This window comes from Pelophylax lessonae (assembly GCF_965119305.1).
Source record: "Pelophylax lessonae genome assembly, chromosome: 3".
NCBI classification, from domain to species: domain Eukaryota; kingdom Metazoa; phylum Chordata; class Amphibia; order Anura; family Ranidae; genus Pelophylax; species Pelophylax lessonae.
In genome coordinates this window covers 587833205-587846914 of record NC_138770.1, presented here as the reverse complement: position 1 = coordinate 587846914, position 13710 = coordinate 587833205, and the positions used below count along the sequence as shown (strand labels likewise).

At 37.8% G+C, this 13710-nt stretch overlaps 1 protein-coding gene across 1 annotated transcript in view; it reads right to left on the bottom strand.

The window, feature by feature from the left end:
* Positions 1 to 258: 258 nt before the first annotated feature.
* The window catches only part of APLF (aprataxin and PNKP like factor), a 472148-nt gene continuing 458696 nt past the window's right edge, over positions 259 to 13710 (bottom strand). Inside the window, exon 11 of the mRNA XM_082250272.1 lies at positions 259 to 651. Within this exon, the coding sequence (XP_082106398.1) occupies positions 443 to 651 (209 nt within the window). The 3' untranslated portion in view covers positions 259 to 442. The remainder of the gene's footprint in view (positions 652 to 13710) is intronic.

Here is a 13710-nt window from a genome sequence, read left to right as displayed (position 1 = left end):
ATTTTACTCAATAATTTAATCTATGAAAGGTTTTGCACTAGAGCCTATGCGCACTTTATTCTGCCTTTGTGTTCACAGTATCCAATACCCACTGGCAAAGAGAGCTGCAAGGTGGTGCTACCAAAATATGATTAACCCTTTCAAGGCTGGAACACCCTTTTGAATATATTTGAACTTTTTTAGATGTGACACTCCCAGCATTAGTGCAAGCACTGATTATTGTGTATATAACATAAAAAAAGCAGAAATGGATTTACAATTATTTTTATTGCTTCAAACACTTTATGAGTCTTTACTGTAACATAATATATCATATTACTATAAACATATTCATATGTTGTATGAGCTGAAAAGAAGCAAAAATAGTACATTTCTATATTATAGTATCTGCCATAAACTTATCTGTATATTACAAACATTAAAAGGGAATAAAAACTGGATATCAGTGTTTTCCTTTGAAAAATCGCTTTGCTTCTTTAACCAGCTGTTTCACATCTTCACTGTCTTTTTCCTCAGAATCCGGCATCCAGTCTGAATCCTCATCAGTGAAGTCCTCTTCCTCCTCCTCATCGTCATCAATGAAGCTGTCCTCTATGTCATATTCATTGGGCTCCCCGTCATTATCACTGTCATCATTCAAATTCTTTTTGGCTAGGGAAAGAAAAACAAATCCAGCTAAAACATGTCATGGTTCAAAGTAATATAGAGAAATAGAGATAACAAAACAGCAGGATACCGGTTATGAGAAATTGCTGAAATAAGTTACTGTAACCAACTCTTTGCAATGGAAGAGTAGCTAATATGGAATTCTCGATCTGAAAAACTGAAAAATGCTGTGTCTAGTCTAGCCCCTTATGTTTTCTGGACTGACAGCACATGAGTGGCCACAAAAAGGTGCTAATTGTTTTAGATTCTTGCACACTTGTTGAACTGTATGACTTGAGCGAGTAGTCCCCTTTCCACTGATATTTCAGAGAAAGCACAACCCACTGTATGAGCCCTGTGTGCTGGCTTCACTGATGAGTGTTATGGTAACACATGCATTACCTTAAACCATCACCTTATCTGGTGCAGCTCTGCATAGGAACCAATCAGCTTCCATGGTTTTTTGTCAAAAGCTTAATTGAACAAGCTGAAGTTAGCAGCTGATTGGCGCACAGCTGCACCAAATTTTGCACTCCTCAGTTTTAGTATATCAACCCCAAAGTGACTTACTGCATGGACCAGAAAAGTGTAAATAGGCCCTTACCATTTTTGAGGTCGAAACTGTTCTGATGGTGGCCATGCACTTAGATATTTTGTAACGCTTCACTAAAATAAAGTCACCAAATTTTAGAAATAGGGATGGCAATGAATCAAAAATGCCTTTTGACTACCACTGTGGTGTATTTAACCAATATTCACTAACACTCGGATTGTATGATTACTTGAAATCAGGAAACAGTTAAATGGGGGGGGGGGGCAGATTGCTGTTTTGGAGACTTGATGGAATTAAAACAATTACTGATTTTCTGTAACAAAATTATCAATCTTTTTATTTCAATGCAGAGGAGGAGAACACGGGTTTAATGTGTAAAGATCATCAGGTGAGTTAGAGTTAAAGAGGTTGTTAAGCCACTATGGTATGTTTATACTATCAAAAAGAGGAAAGCCGCTCAGGTGTGTCAGTCCGACCTGGTGCTGGCAAGACCCGTGGTCCGGAGCGATGCAAGAGAAGTAGTGGAACCGCACTCAGGTGAATGAAAACAATAAGGTCTCTTTATTCTTCAAAATCATAAGTAGACAGACAGTGCAGGGAACAGGTAGTCCAGGTTTACGCGTTTCACGGCACACACGGCCGCTTACTCATAACCATAGTGAAGGATGACGGAAATCGGTTGCTTTTAACAGACAAAAATTCTTGACTGATTGATGCGATTACTCGCAGGTTTATGTTGTTAACTTCATTATCCTCAATGGGGAACCAATTATTCCGTAATCCAACACCTGAGACTATTGGGAGTACATTTGGAAATCGCTTCATACAGAAGCACAACACAAAAACATGACAGTGCATAATTAAACAACAATACATTAATGGAGGAACATGATAAAATAAACATTGTAATAAAATCATGTAAGGGCAAGGAAAAACCAAATCGGCAAAATGCATAAAGGGAATGAAATGCAATACAAGAATGTATAACTTGCGTACACACAATCCTTATGTATTCCCATTTGCATATACATTAAGTTTCAGAATAAAGTATATATAAAGTCAAATAAAATTGTAGACCTTCATTTTTATCCGAATAAATATCCACAAAGGAAAATTATACGTGTGAGCGGAGAGAAAATGTGTATGTGTATGAACCATATGTGTGTGCATATAAGTAGCAGAGGGACACATATGTGTATGTGCACTTGCATGAGGTATGTTCTAAAACTACAAGAGAACATGCATATGCAGTGAATTGAAAATAGAAGTTAAATTGAAAAATAATGAATGAAAACACATGCATGTAACTATAGTATATGCACGCATATTTGGAGTATGTTCTAAAACCACAAAAAGGAATATATATATAATGAATTCAAGTTTAGACACATAGGTATGTTATTATAGTGTGGTGACAAACATACTAAACCAAACATATGGCTCATAAAGTATATATAATATTGAAAATGCATAATATGCGGACACTAGTGACGACAAATGTGAAAATGTGTGAAAAATAAAAAACAAAATAAAAAACCATTGCGAGTGAAAAAACGGTCCGATGACACACACTGTTGATAAACAACAGACAAATGTAAATGAAAAATATTGATTATGTAACATAGTGTATAAATCAACCAAAGATAATGGTGATAGTGATGAATATGAAGGTAAATATAATGAACAAAAGGCTTGAGTGAAAAAAGGCAGATGAACCTTAATGCTATTGCTGTAAGCAACAGAGTGCAACAACTAATATGGAACACATAACATATATATATAATATAAAATAATAATCATGTGTATATATGTATATGGAAATGTGGAATAAATGATGGATAAAATTGCGTATGTGCAAAAATTATGGATTTTTAGTATATATTGTGGAAATATTAATGTGAATGGAAAAGTGGTTTATACTATCCCCTCTGTTAGATAACAACATGTCCCAGTGTCCGTGCTATATAAAAAAAATGCCAATTTCTACCTGATTTCGCAGCGCCTCCTGGCGCTCGCGTGACTCCTCACCTGTCTCCTCTCCTAGTCTGACAGCTCCAGCGAACAGGGCCAAGAACTCCCACTGATGCTAGCTGGGAGAAGGGTAGGAGAGGAGGGGAGGAGAGGAGGACAGTCACGTAAGCGCCTGGAGGCACTCTGAAATCAGGTCGAAACCTGCATTTTTTAAATAAAGCACAGACACTGACACACACGTTATCTAATAGAGGTGATGTTATAAACAAAACATAGTTTTATAGCAGCTGGGAGGGGAGTAGAGTGGCTCTGGTATGAGCTGACAGGCAGGGGGAGGGGAGGACAGAGGAGAGGTGCAGATGACAGAGGCACGTAAACTGACCACAGTGTCAGGGCTCAGCAGCCATGATAAACCATGGTCAGTTTACTAGGAGGAGAGCAGAACCAGGCAGGAGGATCAGCCAGGTATTTCAAGTGGTACAAGAGGCCAAATGAAACAGTACAAGCACTGTGCTGTATAACATGCTTTAAGGCAACAGGATCTTTTTTTTTTTTTTTTAGGGTAACAAACACTTTAAGGTCACCCACAGTTCAGGTGAGTGATGTAATTATTTATGGCTTAAACAGCTCTAGTCAACAATTACTAACCCTAGTCATTCAGGACATCCCTTTAGTGTCCATGTTTCCCTTTTCTCCATCTCATTTGAGTGCACATTTATTGATATTGCATTTATAAAGTTTTGATGAATAGGAGTTTGAATTATCTACTCTTCCAAATAATGACAATTCTTTGCTGTTTCTGGCAGTAATATTTGTCTGAGAACTCTGTTTAAAGTAGGTTGAAACTCAAACACTAAAAAATCTGTGTTTTATATGTGCCTGGAGTTTAGCTTTTATTTTAAAGTTCTCTAAATAGTAGTAGGAATAGGAGCTTTGTTCCCCAATACAGAGATCTTCAGGTGTAAGAGGCTGGGTTCACACTAGCTGCGGCCGTGGCTCACAGCAGGGGGTCCGGTGTGTCCCTGTTCTCCATTTCAGGTGCGAATCAGGTCCTAATTTAAGCCTGAATTCTGACCTGAAACAGAGCCAAAGATGTACAGGATACTTTTCTAGTGCGAACTGGGGCTGCCTGGAGCTGTGTGAACTGGCTCCATTGACAGCCGGTCACAGTCTCCTGTCATGCGAATTACATCCAATTCGCATAAGTGTGAACCCAGCCTTAAATTTAGTAGCTGGTACTTTTCTAATCTCAGTGCACCATTCTTGAGACCATCAAAGGCAGCTTATCTATAAACAATTTGCAGATAACTGCCAGCAGAGTGATGCCTAAGAGCCACATTGTGTTCCTGAACATTAGACCTGAAGATCTCTGTATCTGAGAAGTGGAGATATTTGCATTGCACACATTTCTAACTTGCCACCATCTAGAGATATTTGAAACTTGGAGATTTTCTTTAAAACAGGTCAAATTATTGAAAACGCGAACAATGGACTGAAGATATGAAAGAAAAATTAAGGCAAACATTCAATGTTAAAAGGTTTATATGGTCTATTTCTGCTATTAAGATGCAAGCATTGCAGTTATGACATGTATACTGTATATATTAAACAACTTCTTGTATATTATATCATGACTTTTATATACAAGCAACGTTACACTGGCCTAGGATTAATACGAGCAACCTTGACTTCATTTAAATAATAATCCCTTCCAAATCCCAGAACTGCAGCTTATAAAATTGATAGGTACGCACTAGGCAGTATATCAGCATTCCTACTTTGTTTATTCTTCAGAAATTCACAAGAGGGCTACTGCAAAATGCCATTTACTGGGGGGCAGGATGGCAATAATGAAGAGTTAATTGCAATAAATAAACATGGTGTGTAATTGCAACTGATCATTTTTTAGACAAATGACAAAAAACAGGCATCACCGCAAGCTAAGATCTATTTCTTTCTCTATGACGCACATTTAAATATGAGTACATATGGATGGCAAATCATTAAAAAAACTATGCAAGCCTCCAAATACCACGGTGACAGTATGTACGTCATAGATAAATGACCGAATAAACCACATAAAAAATATTAACAGTTAAAATATTTTATTATTCATGTTAATAATTAGCACAGTGTAAAATGTATTTTGTCTTATTGAAGGAATATTTATTAACCAATATTAATATTTATTACCCAATATTAATGACAAGAACGAATGTGCTAATTACAAAAAAAATTAGAATAAAATGTTAAAGGTTTAAACTTCATACACATAATCTGAAGGACCATTAAACCTGAGATGTTTGCAGCACGAGTAAGGTGCACTCTTCAGAAATTAGACTTTGCCCTGTATCTTTGCCCAAAACTATAGCACTTTCAAAAAGAAAGATTCAAAAATCCATTATTGTGGTTCCATTAAAGCAAATCTGTGGACAGGCTAAAAACATTCAAGTATTTACATATTCCTAAAATAAAAAAAATAAAAAATCTGCGCAAATAAACACCAGCAGGTCACACATACTGTATGTAGGACATACTATATCAATATTCACTTATAAGTAAAATATGCTGCGCTTAATTTAATTATATCAACGTGCAATAGAATTCTGACATCATCAATAATGACATATTCAAATATAAACAGTGAACGGATTATAAATGTGCCAATATGGGTGTCACTCAGAAAACGCACAAGATCAATGCCAATCAAAGAGTATAAAGTGAATACAATTGTGAAAACAAATCTTCAGCTGTGACCGTCAGTGCTTAGAGATATTGTCTCCATGTGTAATCCACCACATGTACACCTTATTTCATATAAATGCTTACAAAAACTAATGTGATTTAATCCTTTCAAATATCCACCATAGGTGTTTACGCAAGTGCCATCTAGTGGCAGTAAAATAGAAAGAAACATTCTATACATACTACACTTTTTTACAAATATATATAAAAAATATTCAGCTACTGTGTTCATCCTAAAAATCAACCGCTCACCACATAGAGATCCAAGGGAAATCAAAATAAAATACCTCAAACCTGTAACTATAATTTGTAAATACAATACACAGAAGCAATTGGGAGAACAAAAAAAAAAGTGAAAATACAGAGTCAACAAATGATAAAATAAAGTAAAATGAAATGAAATAAAAGAACGAAAAGGTACAAAAGCTAAATTAACTGTTATTCATGAATGCATTAATATCCCACTCTATCTTCAATCCAAATAATATCCAATGAAATCCTTTGTAACTTGAACTACATGTAATGCGCTGTATTAAATGCTGTGCCCATGTGGCCTGCAATATGTAGGGAGAACCACTCAAACCCTATATGTTCACTTGAGTAAATATGTGGGTAATACTAAAGTGGTCGTAAATCTAATTTATAAAACCTGAGCAAAGCACCTATATCTGTAGTGTTTACTTGTCTATCTCCAAAGCTCTAAGTGGCGTTTCTCTCTGGTGGCTTGTTCCTCTGTTATGAGCATGAGTCACTTCTGAGAAGTTTTCCCGATACATGAGATAAATTTGTGATGGGGAGGGAGCTCAGCACACAGCTGGTCTATTCAGGACACAGCTCTGTATGTTCCTTCGTCCCTGTGCAGTGTGTGTCCCTTTCCTCTAATCAGCTCTCACACAGTGTATAAGGCACAGTTCACATTGCTGTGAAGGAAAAGTCGTACTTCTTTGCCTGTGACTTCCTTCTGACTTGATCTGACTTAGATGCTATTTAGGAACCCGTACAAGGGATGAAATTGCACCTAAGTTGGACCAAAGTACTGTGGGAACCTTTTCTAAAGTCAGAGTGACTTGTGTAGTATCAGTTAAGATGGCTCTTATAGGGAAACATTGAATTTGACATGTCATGCGACATGTCAAGTCAGGTCCCATGTCGCAGAAGTCTGACCTGAGCCTAAGAGCTGTAACTGCAGCTCTCCACCCCCTCCTCTCTGCTCTTCACAGATGAAGAAGGATTTTAGAACAATTGTGCTTTTTTGATGGGAAACTTTACGCACACACTCATAACAAAGACCCCACTGGAACCTTTTTTATTGGAATTGATTAATATATGCCGCATTGGAGGGGCAGTTCTGTCAAAAGGGAGGTATCCAAACTGGAAACAAAATGAATATATGATTTACAGTGGGACATTAATGTATTCATCAATGACAGCTAATGTAGCTTGTGTGCCTCTTCAACCCTCTCTTTTTCATTTTACTTTTTTTTGTTGTCTCCGTATTTTTTTCTCTTATTTTGGGGTGTCTTCCCAAATGCTTCTGTATATTGTTTTTACAATATATATGCAGAGGTTTTGGGTATTTTATTATGATTTTGCTTGGATCTTCATGTGGTGAGCGGTTGATTTTTGGGATGAACATAAGAGCCTAATATTTTTATATATATTTTAAAAATATGTTTTATATACACCGGGTAAAATAAGTATTGAAAATGTCACCATTTTTTATGGGGAAATTCGTTTTTTTTCGACTTCCGGATCATGGTCCCAACAGTGCTCACTGGAACATTCAGAAGTTTAGAAATCCTTCTGTAACCAATGCCATCAGTATGTTTTGCAACAATAAGGTTGCGAAGGTCTTGAGATAGCTCTTTGCTTTTACTCATCATGAGATGTTTCTTGTGTGACACCTTGGTAATGAGACACCTTTTTATAAGCCATCAGTTGAGACTGAACCAGCTGAAATTAATTTGCACTGACAAGGGGCAGGATTACTTTCTAATTACTTAAAGATTTCAGTTGGTGTCTTGAATTTCCATGTCTTTTTGCACCTCCTACTCTTCATGTATTCAATATTTTCTCCCTGTGTCATTCCATTTTATTACACATAACTTTATTTCTGAATGTATTAGTTTTGCTTTCTTTGTTTGTATGGATTGCCTGGGTTGTTACCAACATGTGGTGAAAATGTCATGTCAATAGCACCTTTAGAAATATGATTTACCTAGAAAAATGGTGTCGTGTTCAATACTTATTTTACCCGCTGTGTGTGTGTGTGTATATATACACATATATATACAGTCAGGTCCATAAATATTGTAATCCAGAGCCTTAAAAACAGAAAGGCCAGTTTAGAGTTTTCCAGACAACATCTAAAAAAGCCTTCACAGTTCTGGAACATCCTATGGACAGATGAGACCAAGATCAACTTGTACCAGAGTGATGGGAAGAGAAGGGTATGGAGAAGGAAAGGAACTGCTCATGATCCAAAGCATACCACCTCATCAGTGAAGCATGGTGGTGGTAGTGTCATGGCGTGGGCATGTATGGCTGCCAATGGAACTTGTTCTCTTGTATTTATTGATGATGTGACTGCTGACAAAAGCAGCAGGATGAATTCTGAAGTGTTTCGGGCAATATTATCTGCTCATATTTAGCCAAATGCTTCAGAACTCATTGGATGGCGCTTCACAGTGCAGATGGACAATGACCCGAAGCCTACTGCTAATGCAACCAAAGAGTTTTTTAAGGGAAAGAAGTGGAATGTTATGCAATGGCCAAGTCAATCACCTGACCTGAATCCGACTGAGCTTGCATTTCACTTGCTGAAGACAAAACTGAAGGGAAAATGCCCCAAGAACAAGCAGGAACTGAAGACAGTTGCAGTAGAGGCCTGGCAGAGCATCAACAGGGATGAAACCGAGCGTTTTGTAATGTCTATGCATTCCAGACTTCAGGCTGTAATTGACTGCAAAAGATTTGCAACCAAGTACTAAAAAATGAAAGTTTGATTTATGATTGTTAATCTGTCCCATTACTTTTGGTCCCTTTAAAAGTGGGAGGCCCATATACAAACTGTTGTAATTCCTACACCGTTCACCTGATTTGGATGTAAATACCCTCAAATTAAAGCTGAAAGTCTGCAGTTAAAGCACATCTTGTTTGTTTCATCTCAAATCGATTGAGGTGGTGTATAGAGCCAAAAAGATTAGAATTGATTCAATGTCCCAATATTTATGGACCTAACTGTATATATATATATATATATATATATATATATATATATATATATATATATAAACACAGTATATCTATATATATATATCTATATCTATATATATAGATATAGATATATATATATATATATATATATGAATTTTTTTATTTATTTATTTTTTTCATTCAAATTTGTATATTTAGTAGGTTTCTTTCTATTTCTCTGTCAATAGTTGGCACTTTGTTAAGCACCTTGTCAGGGTGCTAGGAAACCAGACCACACAAAGATGCAAGTAAAATAAAGCAATTTTTATGCAACAATAATAATCGCACAGCAAGCCAGAGGAGCAAATTCAAGAACAGCCAGGGTCAAGTTCAGGAGCGGGTAGTTATCCAAGCCGGGATCGAGTCCAGAAGCGGGTAGTCTGCCGAAGCTGGGTTGTTGTCTGATGCAGGGTCGTCTGCCAATGCGGAATCCAGAGCCAGTAAGGTTGTCAGCCAAGCCAAGTCATGCACGGAGAAACCACAGAGACCAGAGGACTGCTAGCAGTGATGCACCTTGGAGCACAAACGCAAGGGAAAGGTCTGAAAGCCATTAGGTGATATATATGTATATATATATATATATATATATATGTCAGGTGTGCAACATCATCACTGAGCGACACCCAGGCAGCAGACATGTGATGATGCAAACAGAGTTTATAAGAGACAGCAGTCTGCACATGTCCAAGATGTCTGCCAAGAGGAAGGCAAGGTAAGACCTTGACACACCTATGGTTGATATTTGGAAGGATTACACTATTACCCCTTTTTTGTGCAATATCCCGTGTTTAATTTCTTATTGTTTAGCACATGGTGGCATTGTGGGCAATATACTATGCTGGATACCATTTTGTTTTGGGCTGGCTACCTGAATTCCTCCCCACCCTTAACAATCATGGAGTATATAAGATGCGGCGCTTCCATGCCTCTGATGACGTCAGTTCTGATGAAACGCATAAGGCAAGGCTGGTAGTCGTGATGTCAACACGCATGCGTGCAGCCAATGATGGAATTCCGGGAAATGTTGTTTATTTGGTGCCAAATACTACTTGTCTATGCAAGGGTTTTTAACCAATTCAATACACTTTTTACTAAGAATTTTACACTATTGGAGCCTTATGCTCTTTCTTCTTTTTCTCCTAAAATGAATGATCTGCTGAATGTAACCTGGGCTGGAGGAGTGGTGGATTCAATATCCTTGAAGCAACCGCAGAGTGGTGTTTACATCTAGTGCAATATGACTGCTCATAGTCTGGGGGTTACAATAGTTCTGGTAAGTATTTATAAGGTGAGGTGGACACATGGTGGATTTCACAAGAAAATGTATCTCTAACTGACAGTTACAGCTGCAAGATCTGTTTTCACTATTGCATGGACTTTATACTCTTTGATTACCACCGATCTTGTATGTTTTTTTAAATAACACTACATTGGCACATTTATAATTTGTTTACACTACCTTTGAATATATCATTATTGATGATAACATTCTATTGCACATTAATATGAATAAATTACGTGCAACCTGTTTTTCTTATAAATTTACATATTCCTAACATGCAGTAAAAAAGCTTTAAAACAAGCATTCACTGACCTTTGTATCGGCAGGCTTAATTGAGCAATTACCTCTCAAAGCTGACATCAGAAAAACTCAACTGCTCTGTGCTTACATTAGAAACTAACCTTTTTGCTGCCAGATTCTGCACTCCACTTTTAATCTCAGGTAGACAGACCATTTTTGCAATTTTTCACTTACAGCTTTTAGAGTTTGTAAAAAAAAAAAACCCAAGCCATACATTTTCTTAAAGCACAGGACTAATAAAATAAAAAGATGGTGTTACTGATTTTGTGGGTCCTATTATATTTGCAGAAATATTTATCAAAACAATACACTAAAATCATTGCTGGCATACAAAAACACAACAAAACTTACAAAAATTCACAGCTGTGAACTGCGTTGGGATAAACTTATGCAGGCATATATTTTATCGTAATGCAGTGCATTACAATGCGTAGCAACACACTGCAATGAGCAGCAGTGCATAGAGATTAATGAAGGTGACTTTAAATCGTTTTTAAAAAATGAACCAAAGCACTGCAGTGCATATGCACAACACACTTCAGTATGAATGGGTTATGCGCACTTGCTGGTGTTAGTGTGTTGGTGCACCACTGCTGAATCACTGCTGGGAAAAGGAAGCTGAGTTGCCGAGTAACTGCTAGGGAGCAGGGGGAACTCAGCTGCTGATTCACTTCTGGAAGGGGAAGTTAGACTTCCAAGTCACTGCTGAGAGTGGAAGGAGGGGCAGCTAAGCTGCTGAGTCATTGCTGGGAGAGGGAGCTGGGAAACTGAGAGAACTTCAGTGTTTATGCTGTCAACTTTGAGGATGAGTTGCTCCATAATGCCAGTAACTAAAGATCTCAGATAGTACTTGTTTGAAGCTTATTTATGGCTTATTCAAATTATATATGTATATACGTTTATGTCAAAAGCCTTGTAAGAGGTCCATTTTAAAGTAAAAAAGAAAAAAAAAAAAAAATACAATTACTTAAGGATCACAGGTCCCGCCTCTGCTGAATCCTGTTCAAAGGTTGGACAGATAGCTAAAGTTTAAAGTGGGACTCCTGGCATATATAAATACCTTTTAATTACCCTATCACACTCCTATCAGTCACTGTTTTAACCACTTCTGGACCGGAGGATTTTCCCCTTTAATGACCAGGCCATTTTTTGCGATTCGGCACAGTGTTACTTTAACTGACAACTGCACGTATGTGCGTTGAAGTACCCTAATAAAATTGATGTACTTTTTTTCCCACAAATAGAGCTTTATTTTGATGGTATTTGATCATCTGTGCAATTTTTATTTATTGTGCTATAAAAAAAAAAGAAATATATATATATATATATATATATATATATATATATATATATATATATATATTTTTCACTTTCTGCTGTATAATATTCCCATAAAAAAAAAAAAAAACATTTGTATTCTGCTACATATTTTTGGTAAAAAGCATCCCAATAAGCATATTTTGATTGGTTTGTGCAAAAGTTATCGCGTCTACAAACTAGGGGAAAGATTTATGTCATTTTTATTTATTTATTTTTTTTACTAGTAATGGCGGCGATCTGCGATTTTTAGCGGGACTGCGACATTGGGGCGGAGTGATCGGACCCCTAACTGACCACTTTTGGGGGGGACCAGTGACATCACTACAGTAATCAGTGCTAAAACTATGCACTGTTACTGTAATAATGACATTGGCAGGGAAGGGGTTAACCCAGGGGCGATCAAAGTGTTAAGTGTGAGCTTAGGGGAGTGTTTTCTAACTGTATGGGGGAGGAACTTGTGGAATCAACACAGAGACCTGTGATCCTAAATGGGAGGGTGTTCTCTCTCCACAGGGAGCAATCATGGGTGCCTGGATGCAATTGCGGCTGTCGGCCCCGTGGATCGGCTTCTCCGCGGTCTAATGGGGCGGGCGTGCGCACTCCCCTGGGAGCGCTCCCTCGAACTGCCGTACAGGTACGGCGGTTCGCGCAGCCGGGCCAGCCTGACACAGTAGATCTGCGGCGGGCGGTTGACAAGTGGTTAAATGCTGCTACTATATTTATTTTTTTTAAATGTATTTGTATATGAATGTAGTTCTAGACTGTCTATCCTCACCATTAATAAATGTTAAACAGACACAACATAATTCCACTGATTCTCATTGATCCTAAAGCAGAATGAGCACAGGCAAACATGTAAATATGTTACATATACAGACCTAAATAGCTATATGATTAGTGAGCATAGGAGTTTTTGTTTGGACTGGCTACCCACCTTTGCATTATGGTGAAATGCATTACTGCAACATGCTATATATGGTGCATCACCATTCACTACTAATGGAACCCCAAAACACATATACAGTACAAACAAGACATTATGGCACACCAGAACACGCAGATGTGCATACTGTGAGTTAGGGTATGGTGTAGTGGAAAAAATAGTACAGGTGCATTTGTTTGTGCATTGAGGCATGGTAAGAGCCCTTTAAAGAAAATGGGATGTCTTGATGCAAAGTGCGTCAATGCACAAAAATGCTGGGGTTAACTTGCAAGCATGAAGAGGCCCATAATCTGGGGCTCTTCTTCAGTTAACTTATTGCTTAACATATAACTTAAATATACATTTGCAAAGCGGCTCTGCTGCTTAGGATCACGTACCTAGTACATGGTCCTGCACCTCTGGGTCTGGGGCCACCAGACCGGATCGTTAGGCAGAGAGCCAGAACAGTGATCTGCCTATGTAAACAAGGCAGATCCCCATTCTGTCAGTGGGGAAGGCATGCATCCTGTGTTCCTGCAAAGCAGGAGCATGGATCAATGCCTTCCCCTAGTAAAAGCACCTCCCACACAGTACACAAACACACACGGCACACAGTTAACCCTTTGATCGCACCTGATGTAAACCCCTTCCCAGACAGTGCCATTAGTACAATGACAGTGCATATTTTTAGCACTGATCACTGTATTAGTGTCACTG